The sequence below is a fragment of the Glycine max genome, chromosome 12 (assembly GCF_000004515.6).
Source record: "Glycine max cultivar Williams 82 chromosome 12, Glycine_max_v4.0, whole genome shotgun sequence".
Lineage (NCBI taxonomy): Eukaryota > Viridiplantae > Streptophyta > Magnoliopsida > Fabales > Fabaceae > Glycine > Glycine max.
Window position 1 is genome coordinate 33,806,088 of NC_038248.2, and position 14,475 is coordinate 33,820,562.

Sequence of the window (14,475 nt, forward strand, 5' to 3'; positions counted from 1 at the left end):
GTGATCTATTACGAAATATTTTTATCCCTATCACATAGTTTACCTCACCCATATCTTTCACTTCAAAGTTTCTAGAGAGAAATTTCTTAGTCTCATGAAGAAGACCAAGATAGTTAGTTGCAAGCAAGATATTATCAATATACAGAATTAGAAAATAACCTTACTCCCACTGACCTTCAGATACATACATCGATCAACAGTATTTTCCTTAAATCTAAAGGAAACAATGGTATCATTAAACCTCAAATACCATTGGCGGGAAGTTTGCTTTAAAATTGTATATTGATTTCTTTAGTTTGCACACCTTGTGTTCTTTTCCCTCAATTGAGAACCCCATTGGTTGGTCCATATAAATATTCTCCTCTAAATCTCCATTAAGAAAGACAGTTTTCTTATCCATCTGATGTGGCTCCAAGTCATAATGGGCTACTAATGCCATGATAATCTTGAAAGAATCCTTTTGTGAGACCGGTGAAAACGTCTCTTTATAATCAATGCCATTTTTCTGAGTAAATCCTTTAGCAACAAGTCTAGCCTTGTAACGTTCAAGGTTGCCATGAGAGTCACGTTTAGTCTTGAAGACCCACTTACAACCTTTTGGTAATTTTACAAGGTCCCAAACACCATTATGTTCCATGGAGTTTATCTCTTCTTTCATGGCATTTAACCACTTCTAAGAATTATCATAGCTTACAGCTTGTGCAAACGAAACTGGATCATTATCATTAATGCTTAAGTCTGCTTCTGTTTCATATAGGTATACCACATAGTCATTCAAAATAGATGGTCTTCTTTCTCTTTGAGACCTCCTTAATGCTATTTCATGCGGTTCTTCCACAATGGGTTCATTATGTATCATGGGCTCATTATTGTGTTGTGCTTCTTCATTATTGTTTGTAACAATAACTGAAGGAGCAATCACCTTACTACTAGAGGCACAAGCTAAAGGGACTTGCACTCTAACTTCTTTAATTTCCACTTCTCGTGGAACTATACTCCCACTGATTTCACCATTTTCAATGAACCTTGAATTTCCAGTTTCGACAATTCTCATACTATGATTAGGACGATAAAACATATACCTCTTTGACTTTTCTGGATAACCAATGAAATATGCACTGATTGTTCTTGCATCTAATTTTCTTTCTTGTGGATTATAAATCCTTATTTCTGCCTGGCAACCCCAAACATGTAGGTGCCTTATACTAGGTGTCCTATTTGTCCACAGTTCAAAAGATGTCTTTGAAACTGCCTTACTAGGAACCTTGTTCAACAAATACATGACAGTTTTCAAGGCATACATCCACAAAGATACGGGTAAATCTAAATTGATTAACATACTCTTAATCATATCCATTAAAGTTCTATTACGCCTTTCTGATACACCATTTTGTTGTGGTGTACCAGGCATTGTGTATAGCGCACAAATGCCACGTTTTTGAAGAAGCTTAGCAAATGGACCTGGTTGTTACCCAGTTTCATCATATCTTCCGTAATACTCACCACCTTTATTAGATCTAATAATTTTTGCCTTTCTGTCTAATTGTCTTTCTACTTCATTCAAGTAAATTTTTCAGGCATCTACTGTCTGAGATTTCTAATGCAGTAAGTTGACATAATCGTAATGTGAATAGTGATCAATAAAGGTGATAAAGTATCTTTCTTTTCCGAAAGAGTTAGCATCAAAAGGTCCACAAATATCAGTATGCACAATTTCAAGAAGCTATGTGCTTCTTGTAGCTCATTTCTTTGTATGTTTTGCTTGTTTTCCCTTTAATACAACCAACACAAATATTTAGATCCATAAAATCTAGACAAGGAAGAATTTCATTCTTTAATAATCTTTCCATCCTTTCTCTAGAAATGTGTCCTAAACGTTTATGCCATAAGAAAGCAGATCGTTCATTCACTAAACTACATTTAGTGCCAACATTATGATGCAGAGTTAAAATAGTTTTGGCATACAAACCATCTAATTTCAATTTATATAAACCATCACAAAGAACACCAGTACCAATGAGATGATTATGCTTAAATAAACTAAAGCATTCATTACCAAAATTAAAAGAGTATCCAGTAACATCAAGTTTAGATAATGAAACTAAATTCCTAGATAAACTAGGTACATAAAGAGTTTCCAGTAAATCTAAACGATGTCCCGTGTCGAGTTTTAAACAATAAGTCTTGACTGCTTCCACTGGAGCTTTCACTTTATTCCCCATGAAGATGAACTTCTCATTTGGGCTTATGGTTTAGATTGTAAAGAATCCTTGCATAGTGTTAGAAACATGAGTCATACATCCAGAATTAATTCACCAAGTATTATGGGGAACTTCAGTTAAGTTTGATTCAAAAACATACACGAGCATTAAGTTCACCCTTCTTTTCAAACCAAGACTCACACTTTAGGCAATCCTTCTGGAAATGTCCTGATTTCCTACAAAATTGACAAGTATTGCCCTTTGATACCTTCTTCTGAATTTGGAAAGAGTCATCATTGATCTTTAATGACCTTTGCCTTTATCATTCTTCTTCATAAATTTCTTTCCAACTTATTGATTCCCTTGGTGGCTTACATAATGGACTGAGTGACTTCCTTGATTCTTAAGCCTTGTTTCTTCCTAAACTAACATACTGTGTAATTCATGCACATTTCATTTATCTTTCATGGTGTTATAGCTCATTTGGAATGGGTCATACTTAGACGGTAATGAGTTCAAAATACACTGAACAAGAAAGTTCTCTTTCACAGTCATTCCCAAGGTCTATAGTCTTGTTGCAATGTTTGTCATCTCAATGACATGTTCATACACAGTACGTGAACCATCAAATTTCATGGTGGCCAATGTACTCATTAATGTCCTAGCAACAAACTTATCAGCTTTTTGAGAGCGTTCTCCCACTAATCACATAAACTTTTTAGCACTTTCGATTTTTGGGAGAGTTATCTTAATGATGTTTGCAACAATCATTCTCATTTACATTAGGCTAAGTCTGTTAGATCTTTCCCAAGCTTTATAATGGGTTTTCTCTTTATTGCTATTAGCATCAATAACAGTAACAAACTTCTCTTCCAACATAGGAAGATCAATATCTAAAACACCGAGGTGAAATTGGACTTACTCATTTCAGTTAGAGAAGTTAAGCCCATTAAAATTGGCACAGATGATACATGAGAATTTAGTGAATTGGAAACATGTATTACATAATAAAGTTCACATAAATGTTTTAAGACATAAAATACATGTCATACATACGATTCATTCAAATAACAATCAATGTATATTAATGTTCTCCTTTAGGTGATACACCAACACACAACATACAAACATGATGATGCTAATAAAAATTCTTAACATTATTTGGCAACTAAATATGCACCAATTAGTATTATCTATTTCCTTTGGGTATATAAATAAAACTAATGATACACACAAATCACCTACTATTATATTCATTAATTATAAGAACAACTAATCAACCTTTGGGCGATCCATAAATGCCTTATAACAATGAATTTCAATTACCCATAAACCAATAATCATATAGTTTAGCATCAATTATTCTATGAGTAATTGAAATAATCATTAATTTGGAATTAAATAACCTTATAAATTTGACCACTTTAGTGACTAACAAATTCAACATACATTTAATTCCAACCAAATATATATGGCCTGTACATACTTATTGTTATTAACAATTCATAGCCATTTTATTAATCTCATTCCAGGCCATCAAATAATATTCACATTTATTTGTGTTTTGCATTCAAACATTTTCAAAGAAATATGTAGTTTATTTACTGCTACCAATAATTTCAAAAGCATTCACGTTAATTTAATTGCAAAACATAAACTTTCAATCCTTTAATCACAGTTAACAATAGTATTCGAAAAAGAAATAGGTGGGATTGAGAATAGCAAAATGGGGTTTGTAAATAGCAATTCGAAAAGGAATCTTTTACCCCTGCAAATGACGTACATGTAGGCAGTGCTTTTCAAGGAATTGGAAACTTGCAATGACGGTAATGGCTTTCTCACATTATATGTTAAAGGAAAAAAAAAAATACCAACACCAGCCACCATTATCATCAAATCAAATTAGATTGCACAAAAATACAAATTTGAAATCTTTCTCCAAATTTAGTATATACAATTCAAAGTACTCACTACTTACAAACATCATAAGTTTTTTCTTCATTAAACACAATCAAAATAATATAATTTTGCGCATTCATACTTGTGATTTGAAAGCTAACTTAATTTATATCATTTTCAACATAAGATTTCATACTTGTAGCAGAAAAAAATTCCCTAAATTTCATAATTAGGGTTCATGCATAATTGCAATAAATTAAATCATTATTAGAGAATCATAAATTTCATAACAGATGCTCTGATACCACATGTAAAATCTTTAAGGGGTTTCTTAGATTATCAATTATAGGAAACCAACAGGATCTTGAAACCTATGATTCTCACAAACAATAAATAAACAGATAATAGGTAATGTGCCATTATTTTCTCCTATTTCTTAAACCTTTTTGCACCATTTTAATTACTGATTAGTTTTAATTGTCAAATTAATTAGGCAGTTTTATTATTTGGGCTCATTAAGCTAATTTGATGTTTTTAATCTAATTTCAGGAATTAATGAAGCATTGAGCTTAATCCGGATTTTGATCGTGGACTTAAAGAGGGCAAATAAAGCAACGTTTACCTTAGTTAATTTCTAATTAGGAGATTGCAATTTTATTTTATGTTGTTCTGTGTTTATTTCGTTTTGGGCCAGAATAATGTAATAGGGCCCAGTGACTTTGAGTGACCCTTATAAATAGTAGCCTTGGGATTCATGTAAGGGGGCTATTCTATTATTCTATTATTCAGGAGTTTAGGGTTTTACGTTTGAAGTTTGATATTACTATTCACGTGAATGCTATTTTTGATTTTTTTTGCTTCTAATTTCAATTTCGTTTTTATTCCTTCTTAGCTTCATTTACGTTTCTACTTCTAGTTTCATTTATGTTTTCTGTTTTCGTTGAACTTATGGAAGGCTAAATTCCTAGTGTTGTTTCCCTCTGAGGATGAAGCGTAATTCTCTTTCAGGATCTATTTTTAATGTTGCTCTCCTATCGGTTTTCCTTTCACCAATTAACCCACATGTGTTCTGTTAATCTGTGCACGGTTCGTGTTCAATTAATTGCCTCTGTGCTTAAATTGCGTCCGTGCTTAATGAACAAGGGGTTAATTGGTGTATGTGTTGCTTAATCACATATTGACAACCCTAAGTTGATTTTCGCTTAGTAAATTAAATTAGGGTTGGATTAAGTGGTTAACTGCCATGGGTGAAATCCTCATAACTTAGGATAAGAGAATGACTTCTGAATCAGAGGAAACAACACGTTTTTACTATTATTAATTTCGTATTCCAATCTGCTTGTTCTTAAATTCACAAAACAAACACAACCCCCCTCCCAATTGTTACTATTACTGCAAGTATATTATGAACATTTGGTTTATCATTGCTCGTTGAGAAATGACCTAGGATCACTTCCTAGTTACTGTATTTTAATGTTTATTTGATTCGGGTACGACCTCGATCAATAGGTACCTTTCTCCATAGAAAGACTTATCTCTGATGTACTTTGCTTTCCTTGAAAGATGAGAGAAACAAGATTTCACTTCCTTAGACTATTATTTCTGCTTCTCTACATTCGTGATGGCCATGGGTGAGAGAGAACACTTTTTTGTCAGGAAGGGGACCTTATTTCATGTTAGTGAGTATTAACCACTTTTTATAACCACTACTCCCATCAAGTAGCAGTTACCTTTAGAAACTTTTCCTATTTAACCTAATAAAAATTTAGTCCTTAATTATTAATTATTTATTTGCCCTACATAAGTCACATGCCTCTCACATGAGACATTAATTCTAACATCCGAGTCATACAATCACATACATTTTCATAGACACACATGCATTATGGTGAAGATTTGACTTAGAACTCTATATGCATGTGGTATCAATTAAAACACCTATGAAAGAAACTTAGAAGGACATGCAATAGACAAATTTCTAGACCATGGGTAATTCTACACCACACTCATAACCAAAATGAGATTGTCGATAGGGTTATCCAACCTTGCAAATATACTTCAACTCATGCAATCAACATGAGTCACACAAAGATTCCAAATTAGATAAAACCTCCAAAACCAAAGTCATACTTCAGCTTATTCATGGTTTTTTCTAGTTAAGCATAACAATATCCCTTGAAAAACTTTATATTATATATTGCACAAGGCATACAATACATCCATGGCATTTTCATACATACCATCGCATGGTGATCTCTGCCACATGTAAACCTGGATCACATACTTGTAATTTCAAAACACTACCATGATATCACTTGCTCCACCTCGTGTACATATATACACCATACTCTCATCACAAGCATATGAACTAACAATCATAGCACACCATCATTGAAGTATGCACATATACACATAAACATATAGTAGCCTAACATAATATATAGTCACTTTTTCTCCTATGCTACTATGATCTCCATAAAGTAATTATCACTTCTATGTTGACCTCAAAATCAAGTTTTATCATCTACTATGCCTAAAATTAGGAAGAACGCACACTCATCACATAATCTTGACAGATCGACCTTTGCTCATTAATTTGATCATATATTGAGTTTTAGACATTATTTTTTAGTGAAACTAAAGTCGTTAGTTAGTTAATCTATAGGGCTACAACTTTCATACAAATCATTTTTTCCTAATTCCATCGTTAAATTTGCCCAACAAAATTCCCCTCTCCTGGAAAAATTTGCATTCCCCCTGGTAAAATTACTTATAGCTCAACTTGTTTTTATCTCGATTTTGGACAACAAATTATTGTGTTTTCTCAACAAAAATTGACTAACAAAGAGTCCCAAATCTGCATTTTTCTGCATAATATTTCCCCAAAGGTTCCAAAAACTTAAAAATACGCTCTCAGTATATAAGACTCAAAAGTCAACCATACCAATCATAACAAACCCCACAAATCAAAGGAAACATCATTTAAATGTATTCTTTGAACTCAAGGATAGTCCCGAACTTTATTGGAAAGTGTACTGAGTTGTTAAAGTAATAATAAAACGGTAAGAAACCGAGTATCGAACTCAGAGAACTTGTTTCATTTGGTGAAGTTTCATTCAATAAGCAGACATTGATATAAAGTCATGTAAATAGAATTAAATCAAAGATGTATGTGTTGTAAATCTAAAATAACTACAAATATGCTTATCAAAACGGGAGAGAAAATAGATAATTAAAGCATTGGGTCCTTCTACTGAATGCTTGATGTAATTAAAATATTTTTTCTATTTAATGTTATTTATGTGTTCTATGCTAAGGACTAAAATACCAAACACCGATTCCTCGCGTGAATAGACTAATTCTAATTAAACCTCATTCTCAGATGTCTCGTCGAACTTAGCCTAACCGAACAACATTACAATCACAATATATCAAGAACTAAAACCCTGCACTCTATGTTTAGAAATGCAGTTATCTAGCCCTGCTCTATCCCGTTCTAAGGATTAATACATTTTCCAATGCTAAAAATCCTAACTTTACACACAAATAGGTTATCAGACGAAAAACATGCAATAATTAAGTGCAGATAGAAACAATGAACACATAAAATAACTTTAAATAAATAGTTAAGAATTTACATCAAGTTTCAGCAGAATTTCCCAACAGAGATACTTAGCCTTCCATCACAAGGCAACACCTTTCAGCTACAAGATGAGGGTTTAAGAAGAAAATAACAGATTACACAGTGGTGGGGATGTCTCCTCCACCTCTAGGAACCTAGAAATTACTCCTAAACCTAAGATCCTCTTTAAAGCTGAGGTTTTTGGCTTCCTTGCTCTGTTTTGTGCCTCTGTTTTTCTCTCTCAGACGAACTCTTTGATTTTTCCAACTTTAGCCTTAAAAAGGGCTTTCTGTCCTCGAAGACTCGCTTAGCGCCATTTTCGCGCTTAGCGCGAGTTAGTGAATATCCGCTGAGCGAGCTGGGCGCGCTTAGCGCAGGAAGAGACAAACGTCTCACTGAGCGAGCTGATGACGCATTGAGCGCACTGATGCTTCTTAGATTCTCCCAACTCGCTAAGCGGGCTGAGTGTCTCGCTTAGCGCATGATTCTCGCTAAGCGCACAAGCCTCGCTTAGTGAGACACCAGTTGTAAGCCTTCACAAATTTCATCCTTTTTACCAAAAATTGAAGTTGAAACACATTAAATTCACAATGTTGGGCATTTCTACTGAACAAAATTAAACTAAACCTAAAAATATGTACAAACCTACAAAAAGAACCATAAATTGGGGAAAAGACAAACATTTTATAAAACTTTTCTATACAAAAGTTAGTCGTAAATGACAACTAACAAACTCCCCCAAATTTACAGTTTTGCTTGTCCTCAAGCAAAGAAAGAACAGTTCACTTGTCCTCAAGTAACAAGCTCACAGTGGTTATTCAAAATTATGTTTGTTTCCAAGCATTCAATAACATGACACAAGTGGCATACAATGCTTCAATCAACATTTTTTCATAAGATATGCAGCTTTTCAAAGATATGAACATGATAATTAGGTACACAAGTGAAATAAGCTAGCAGGCAAGACAAATATCAAGGAAGATTCAACAAGCCAATGCCTCACGATCACTGTTTCTCTCAAGCACAAGTGTTTAAGGCTATTTCTCAATCAACAACCAACACAAGTCTCAATCTTTGCAATTCATCTCATGCCATACAGTCATAAACACACAAATTGAATCCGAAGGACTTTTCTTGGCTTGTAATGAGGCTGGGCTGCAAACAAAATATGGTTTTTCTAGGATGCAAAAATCTTAAGTTCTAGGAGAGCATTCATCCTTAGATCAACCTTTTTTCTCTTTCATTCCAGCTTCAATTACTTGCCTTTCAATATTTATAGTACTTAGCTTTGACAACAGCACACACTTAACTTAGCTTTTATTTTTGGAATTTCTCTTCTTTTTTTAATTTTTTTTAGCAACTTTTACTTGCTGCTTATTGATTTTGTTGTGTGTGTTGTCATCTTCTTACTATAATTGCTGTCACCCAATAAACTCCCCCAAATTTGGGACAAATTTGCCTTGAACTATGATGCTCTCCTACAACCTAAGACAAGGTAGATGGAGACTACAATTTATAGGCTCGGGGTTCAAGTCAATCAATCAAATTTTCAGCTCAACATGGGTGCAAGGGATAATTCATTCATGCACAAGGCAAGCTTTTTGGCTAAGTAGCTATTTAAGTCAATCATGGCCTTCATCATCTTCAAACTCATGCATTTGTTCAATAATTAGAGATTCATGCAAACATCGGTACTCAATGTTAGTCGTTCTCTCATAATTAATGATCACACACTCACCGGGTTGTGGCTAGTGATTATCTTCACAATCAATCTATCAAACCAACTAACATTTTCAACCATGTACCTAATCCATGTTCTTTATCTTCTAATTACTGAATATTCATTCAAAGCATATGATCTACGCATTACAATTCACTCAATTCATGCCATTGATCAATCCAATTCACTCAACAAACACAAGATTTTAAATCAAACCAAACCACTGCAATATCAATCAAACTGTGAACTGTTCAACAAGCTTTCAAAATTTTCTAACTAAGTAAACTGAACATAAAAACTGTACTAAAACATAAACTAAAAATAAAATGTATCTAAAGCAGAAAAATAAATAAAATTCCTGTCAACAATCATCCTGAACTAGTGTGGGCTCGTCCTGAGCTGATGCAGGCTCATCATGAGGTGAAGATGGAGTATCCTAGGCTGGCTGAGGTGTCTCTTGTGTTGTTGTAGGCCAGGGATCCCAGGTACTCTGCACCGCCTATAGATCTGCTGCATAGTTGGTGTCTTCAACGCCTTCTTCACCCTCAAAGACCTCCACGAAAGGTGAAGTAGCATGTGAAACCTGTGGAGTCGCCTCTGGAGTGGCCTCATGAGCAACCTCAGGCTCTGATTGAGGCTTTTGGGTTGCAGAAGCCTTACCTCCCCCCAAAGGAAAAGGCTGGACTCCTGGCTAGGCCACCTGTGCCATGAACTCATCCATGCTGATAATAGGTTGATGTTGAGCCAAGTCATGCATACTTTGCATCACCAGGCATAAGCCACGATGGATGCTCTACAACATAGGAACTGTGACCTCGGAGCATCGGCACTAGAATGATAATGATGATGGAGTAAAGGTGCCAGTCTGAACTAAAGCTGATGGAAGTGGTGGTGCTGAAGTAGAAGGGGCTGGAGCTGGAGAAGGAGTAGGAGCAGAGGATGCAGGAGCAGGAGAAGCAGCTGAAGATGGACCGTCAGATCCTCGAGCCTGTGCCTTGCGGGTCCCTGGAAATTTGATCATGGGATCGTCCAGGTTCCAGCAGTTCTTCTTTATGTATGCCAAATTAATGGCAGGGATGAGGGACTCAAAGGTCAAAGAATATGAGACTACTCCTCGGGCCACGCAGAGTGAAGAAATGAGGGTTGGAAAGCCGAGACTCGAGGAGTTGGACTAGGCCATCTGAGAAATTTGGTGTGAAATGAGGAAGCCCACGTCCATGTTCATCTTCATCACAAGTCCATAAATTAACCTCGCCCGATCCATGTTCAGATAAGAGGTATGAGAAGTATGGGCGAGGTTAGAATATGACAGAACGCTCCAGGTCTGGGCCTCGTTAGATCCTTCCTCAGGAGCTTCCAAGGTGCTCCTTCAGCATTAAAAACAAATCCGCGCCTTGGAATGCAAAGCTTGGAGGCAAGCTCCTGAGGATCCATGCGCGACCTGCAAAAAATAGAGTATGAGGGGTACTGCTCCCCTGGCTGAATGACTGGTGGCGTCTCCAGGAAGTCATTTAGTGATGTCGTATCAAACTTAATTAGCCGCCCTCTTACTCAAACCTGTTTTGGTTATTTGTCTTCAGGGTCATACAGGTTCGAGTAAAACTCCTTGACCAGGGCCACATCAATGTGCTCGTCCATGAACTGGGTCAAGGCCTTATGTCAGTTCTGCCTGATCAGCTCACGGCGGAATTCGTCATATTTTGTGATGAAAAGATTAACATTCCTCTTCGGAAGGATGTTCCGGGAGTGAATATTCTGAGTAACGTTCCCAGGCCTCTTTAGAAGTCAATCTAGTGGTATCATAAGGCTCTTGGGCCGAGATGCTATGCCTTTCCTCTTTTTGGAGGTCATCTGCATCAAAAAATGAGCACAAGAATCAAGTTAGAAAGGTTTTTGTTTCAACTGAAAATAGAAAAATAAAACTGAAAAACAAACTGGGCGCTTAGCGAGACTAACTCGCTTAGCGCTCCTTATGAAAATAACAACACTCGCTTAGCGCGCAGAGCGCGCTTAGCACGACAACACAAAAACAAAGACTTTGGCTAAGCGAGACACACTCGCTTAGCTGAAATAGCACAGTGGCTAAGCGAGCATGACTCGCTAAGCCTTATTCTCTCATAGAGAGCTAATTGCGCTTAGCGAGACAGGCTCGCTTAGTGTGACACACTAAACAGGCTTAGTGCCAGCAGACGCTTTGCCTAAACAGACCTCTGGAACAAAATTTGCTTAGCAAGCAGGCTCGCTAAGTCCAATTCCAAAAATAAACAAAATAGAGAAGAAATTGCACTTAGCGAGCAGGGCTCACTTAGCGCATGAACAAAATCAAGGAAAAACACAAATGCCTTGGGCTTAGCGAGACTGACTCGCTTAGCCCAGGCTTATTCGGCCAACAGTGGCTGAGTGGCTTAGCGAGAGGACTCGCTTAGCCACCAACAGAAGACAAAAAAACTCTAAGAGTCTGACCTAAGCATCTAGCTCGCTAAGCGTGGCAAGCCGATTAAGCGAGATCATACTAATTGAAAATAAAAACTGGAAATTTAAATACTCGTTAAGCCCAAGGTGCAATGGCTTAGCAAGTTCATACAAACATTCAAACATGTGTTCAAAAATGATGAACGCGCTTAGCAGGACAGGGCCAGCTAAGCGAGTTCATCCAAAATCCTAGAAAATCAAAAGAAATTGATGAACTCGCTTAGCGAGCAGGCTCACTTAGCGAGGTCATCGAAAAATCCAGAAATACTTGGGGCTTTTCAACCCCCTACCATAGGCCTCTATTAGGCCTCAAAACCTAATCAAAACAGCACAAAAGCATGTACATTGTGTGCGAAAATAAACCCCTAATAGCATAGCATCTAAAGACTAACCTAACAGCAACATTGCAAAGCATAAAATCAAAATTTTAAAGAAGTTACAGTAAGGCATCTACCCTATGGTTCAAAGCAAAAATAAAGTGCTAAGTAGGGATTACTTACTTGGATTGTAGTAAGAGATGAGCAAGAGGAAGCACAAAGAAGTAGAGAATGCGTAGAAGCACAATGCAGATGAGTGTAGGATGCAAGGGATGAGAGTGAGAAGTGTTTTAATTTTTGCACAAAAGAAAACTTCATAAGGCAGTTAAGCCTTATTTTTGGCAGTTTCGACTGCCTCGCTTAGTGTGGGTGACTCGCTAAGCGAGCACTCAATGACTTTTGAGTTTTCAGAATTCAAACTCATGCGCTTAGCGGGTAGACTCGCTCAACCCAATTTGAAAACATGACATTCCAGAGAAGAAATTGGGCTTAGCGCGAAGGGTCGCACTTAGCGAGTTCTACAGCTCTGATTGGTCTGCAACTCTTGCTTAGCGGGCCATGGGCCAGCTTAGCGAATAAAATGCTTCCTGATTTAGCAGTGTGGCTCGTTTAGTGAGAGACTCTCACTTAACGTAATTCCAAACCCGAGAGGGATTTGGGCTTAGCGGGCTGACCCGTTGGGCCCAATTCAAAATAAGGTCCAACAGAGAAGGAATTGCGCTTAGCGCGCAGTGGGCGCTTAGCGAGATGAAGTTGTGCGCTTAGCGAGATGACTCGCTTAGCCCAATTCCAAAAGATAAAATTCCAGAGAAGTTTTTGGGCTTAGCGTACAGGGCTTGCTCAGCAAAACCCCTTCAGCCAATAAATAGGGGTTGATGCGCTTAGCGCGAGAAGTGGCTTGCTCAGCGCATGAAGGATCATTCGCTTAGCACACGAGGCATGCTGAGCGAGTGGATGACTAAAAAATTTTTCTAAGTGTTCCTATCCACAGCTTCCAGAGAAGCTTGATCAACCCCATGTAACAATGCAAATCATGCTGATGAATTATTCAAACAATCACAAACAAGTATTCTCAAACTAAATACAGTGAACATAAAATTAAAAAGGACTGGGTTGCCTCCCAGCAAGAGCTCTCTTAACGTCATTAGCTTGACGCATCTTACTTCATGGGTCTAGATCAAATTTGGTTCCCACCTTCAAAACCATCTCTTCCCATACTTCATTTACCTCTAAATAGACATTCTAGCTGAGCAAATGTTTGTCTTCATCAAACAAATCAAATTTTATCTTCTAATCATTAATTCCCATCTCAAGCTTTTTCTTTCCCATGTCCACTACACAGCTAGCAGTCAGCATGAAGGGACGAACCAAGATCAAGGAGATCTCAGTATCCTCTTCGATGTCCATCACTACAAAGTCAGCTGGGAAAGTGAAATGCTTCACTCTAACCAAAACATCTTCAATAATGCCATAGGGTCTGGTAACAGAACGATCTGCTAATTGAAGTGTCAAATTGGTTGGCATAATTTCCATCTCTCCTAACCTCCTGCACATGGAGAGTGGCATTAAATTTATACTAGCTCCGAAGTCAATGAGAGCTTTGCCAACAAACACAGCACCAATATAGCATGGTATAGTGACACTTCCAGGATCTTTGTGCTTTAGTGGAAGGATCCGTTGAATCACTGCACTACAATTTCCCTCCATAACAATGGTGTCACTTTGTATGTACTTGCTCTTTTTGGTTAGCAAATCTTTCAGGAACTTTGAGTAGAGTGGCATCTGCTGTAAGGCCTCTCCAAAGGGCATAGTAATCTCTAACTTCTTGAAGATATCAAGGAAGCGAGCTAGGTGCCGCTCCTTGTCTTTCTTTGAGGGTACCAAAGGGTATGGCACCTCTTTCCCTGTAGATGGACTAGCCTCTCTCTTCTTTTCATGAGCCAGCTCACTCTTAGTTATTCTCTTCTCCTCTTTCTCTTTCTCTTTTTCATTTTTTTTCATTTTCTTTTTGTTTTTGTTTTTCTTTTCCTTCTTTTTCTTCTACATTTATTTCCTTCTCATTCTTATTTTTCTCTTCTCCTTCTTTTTCTTTCTCATTCTCTTTTATTTTATCCTCCCTCAACTGATTACCTTATTTTTCCTTCTCATCTTCCTCTTCTTCAACAACTACTAGTTCTTGGTTATCCTCAATTGTCCTATCCTCATCCTCAATCGTAATGGCCCTCCTACCTCTGGTCATCACAA

At 37.0% G+C, this 14,475-nt stretch overlaps 1 protein-coding gene across 1 annotated transcript; it reads right to left on the minus strand.

Moving 5' to 3' along the window:
* Window positions 1-13,521: 13,521 nt before the first annotated feature.
* LOC102666718 (uncharacterized) lies at window positions 13,522-14,040 on the minus strand. The gene has a single exon (XM_006593181.1). It carries the CDS (start codon window positions 14,038-14,040, stop codon window positions 13,522-13,524), a length of 519 nt encoding a protein of 172 aa, XP_006593244.1.
* Between the last annotated feature and the right edge of the window lie 435 nt (window positions 14,041-14,475).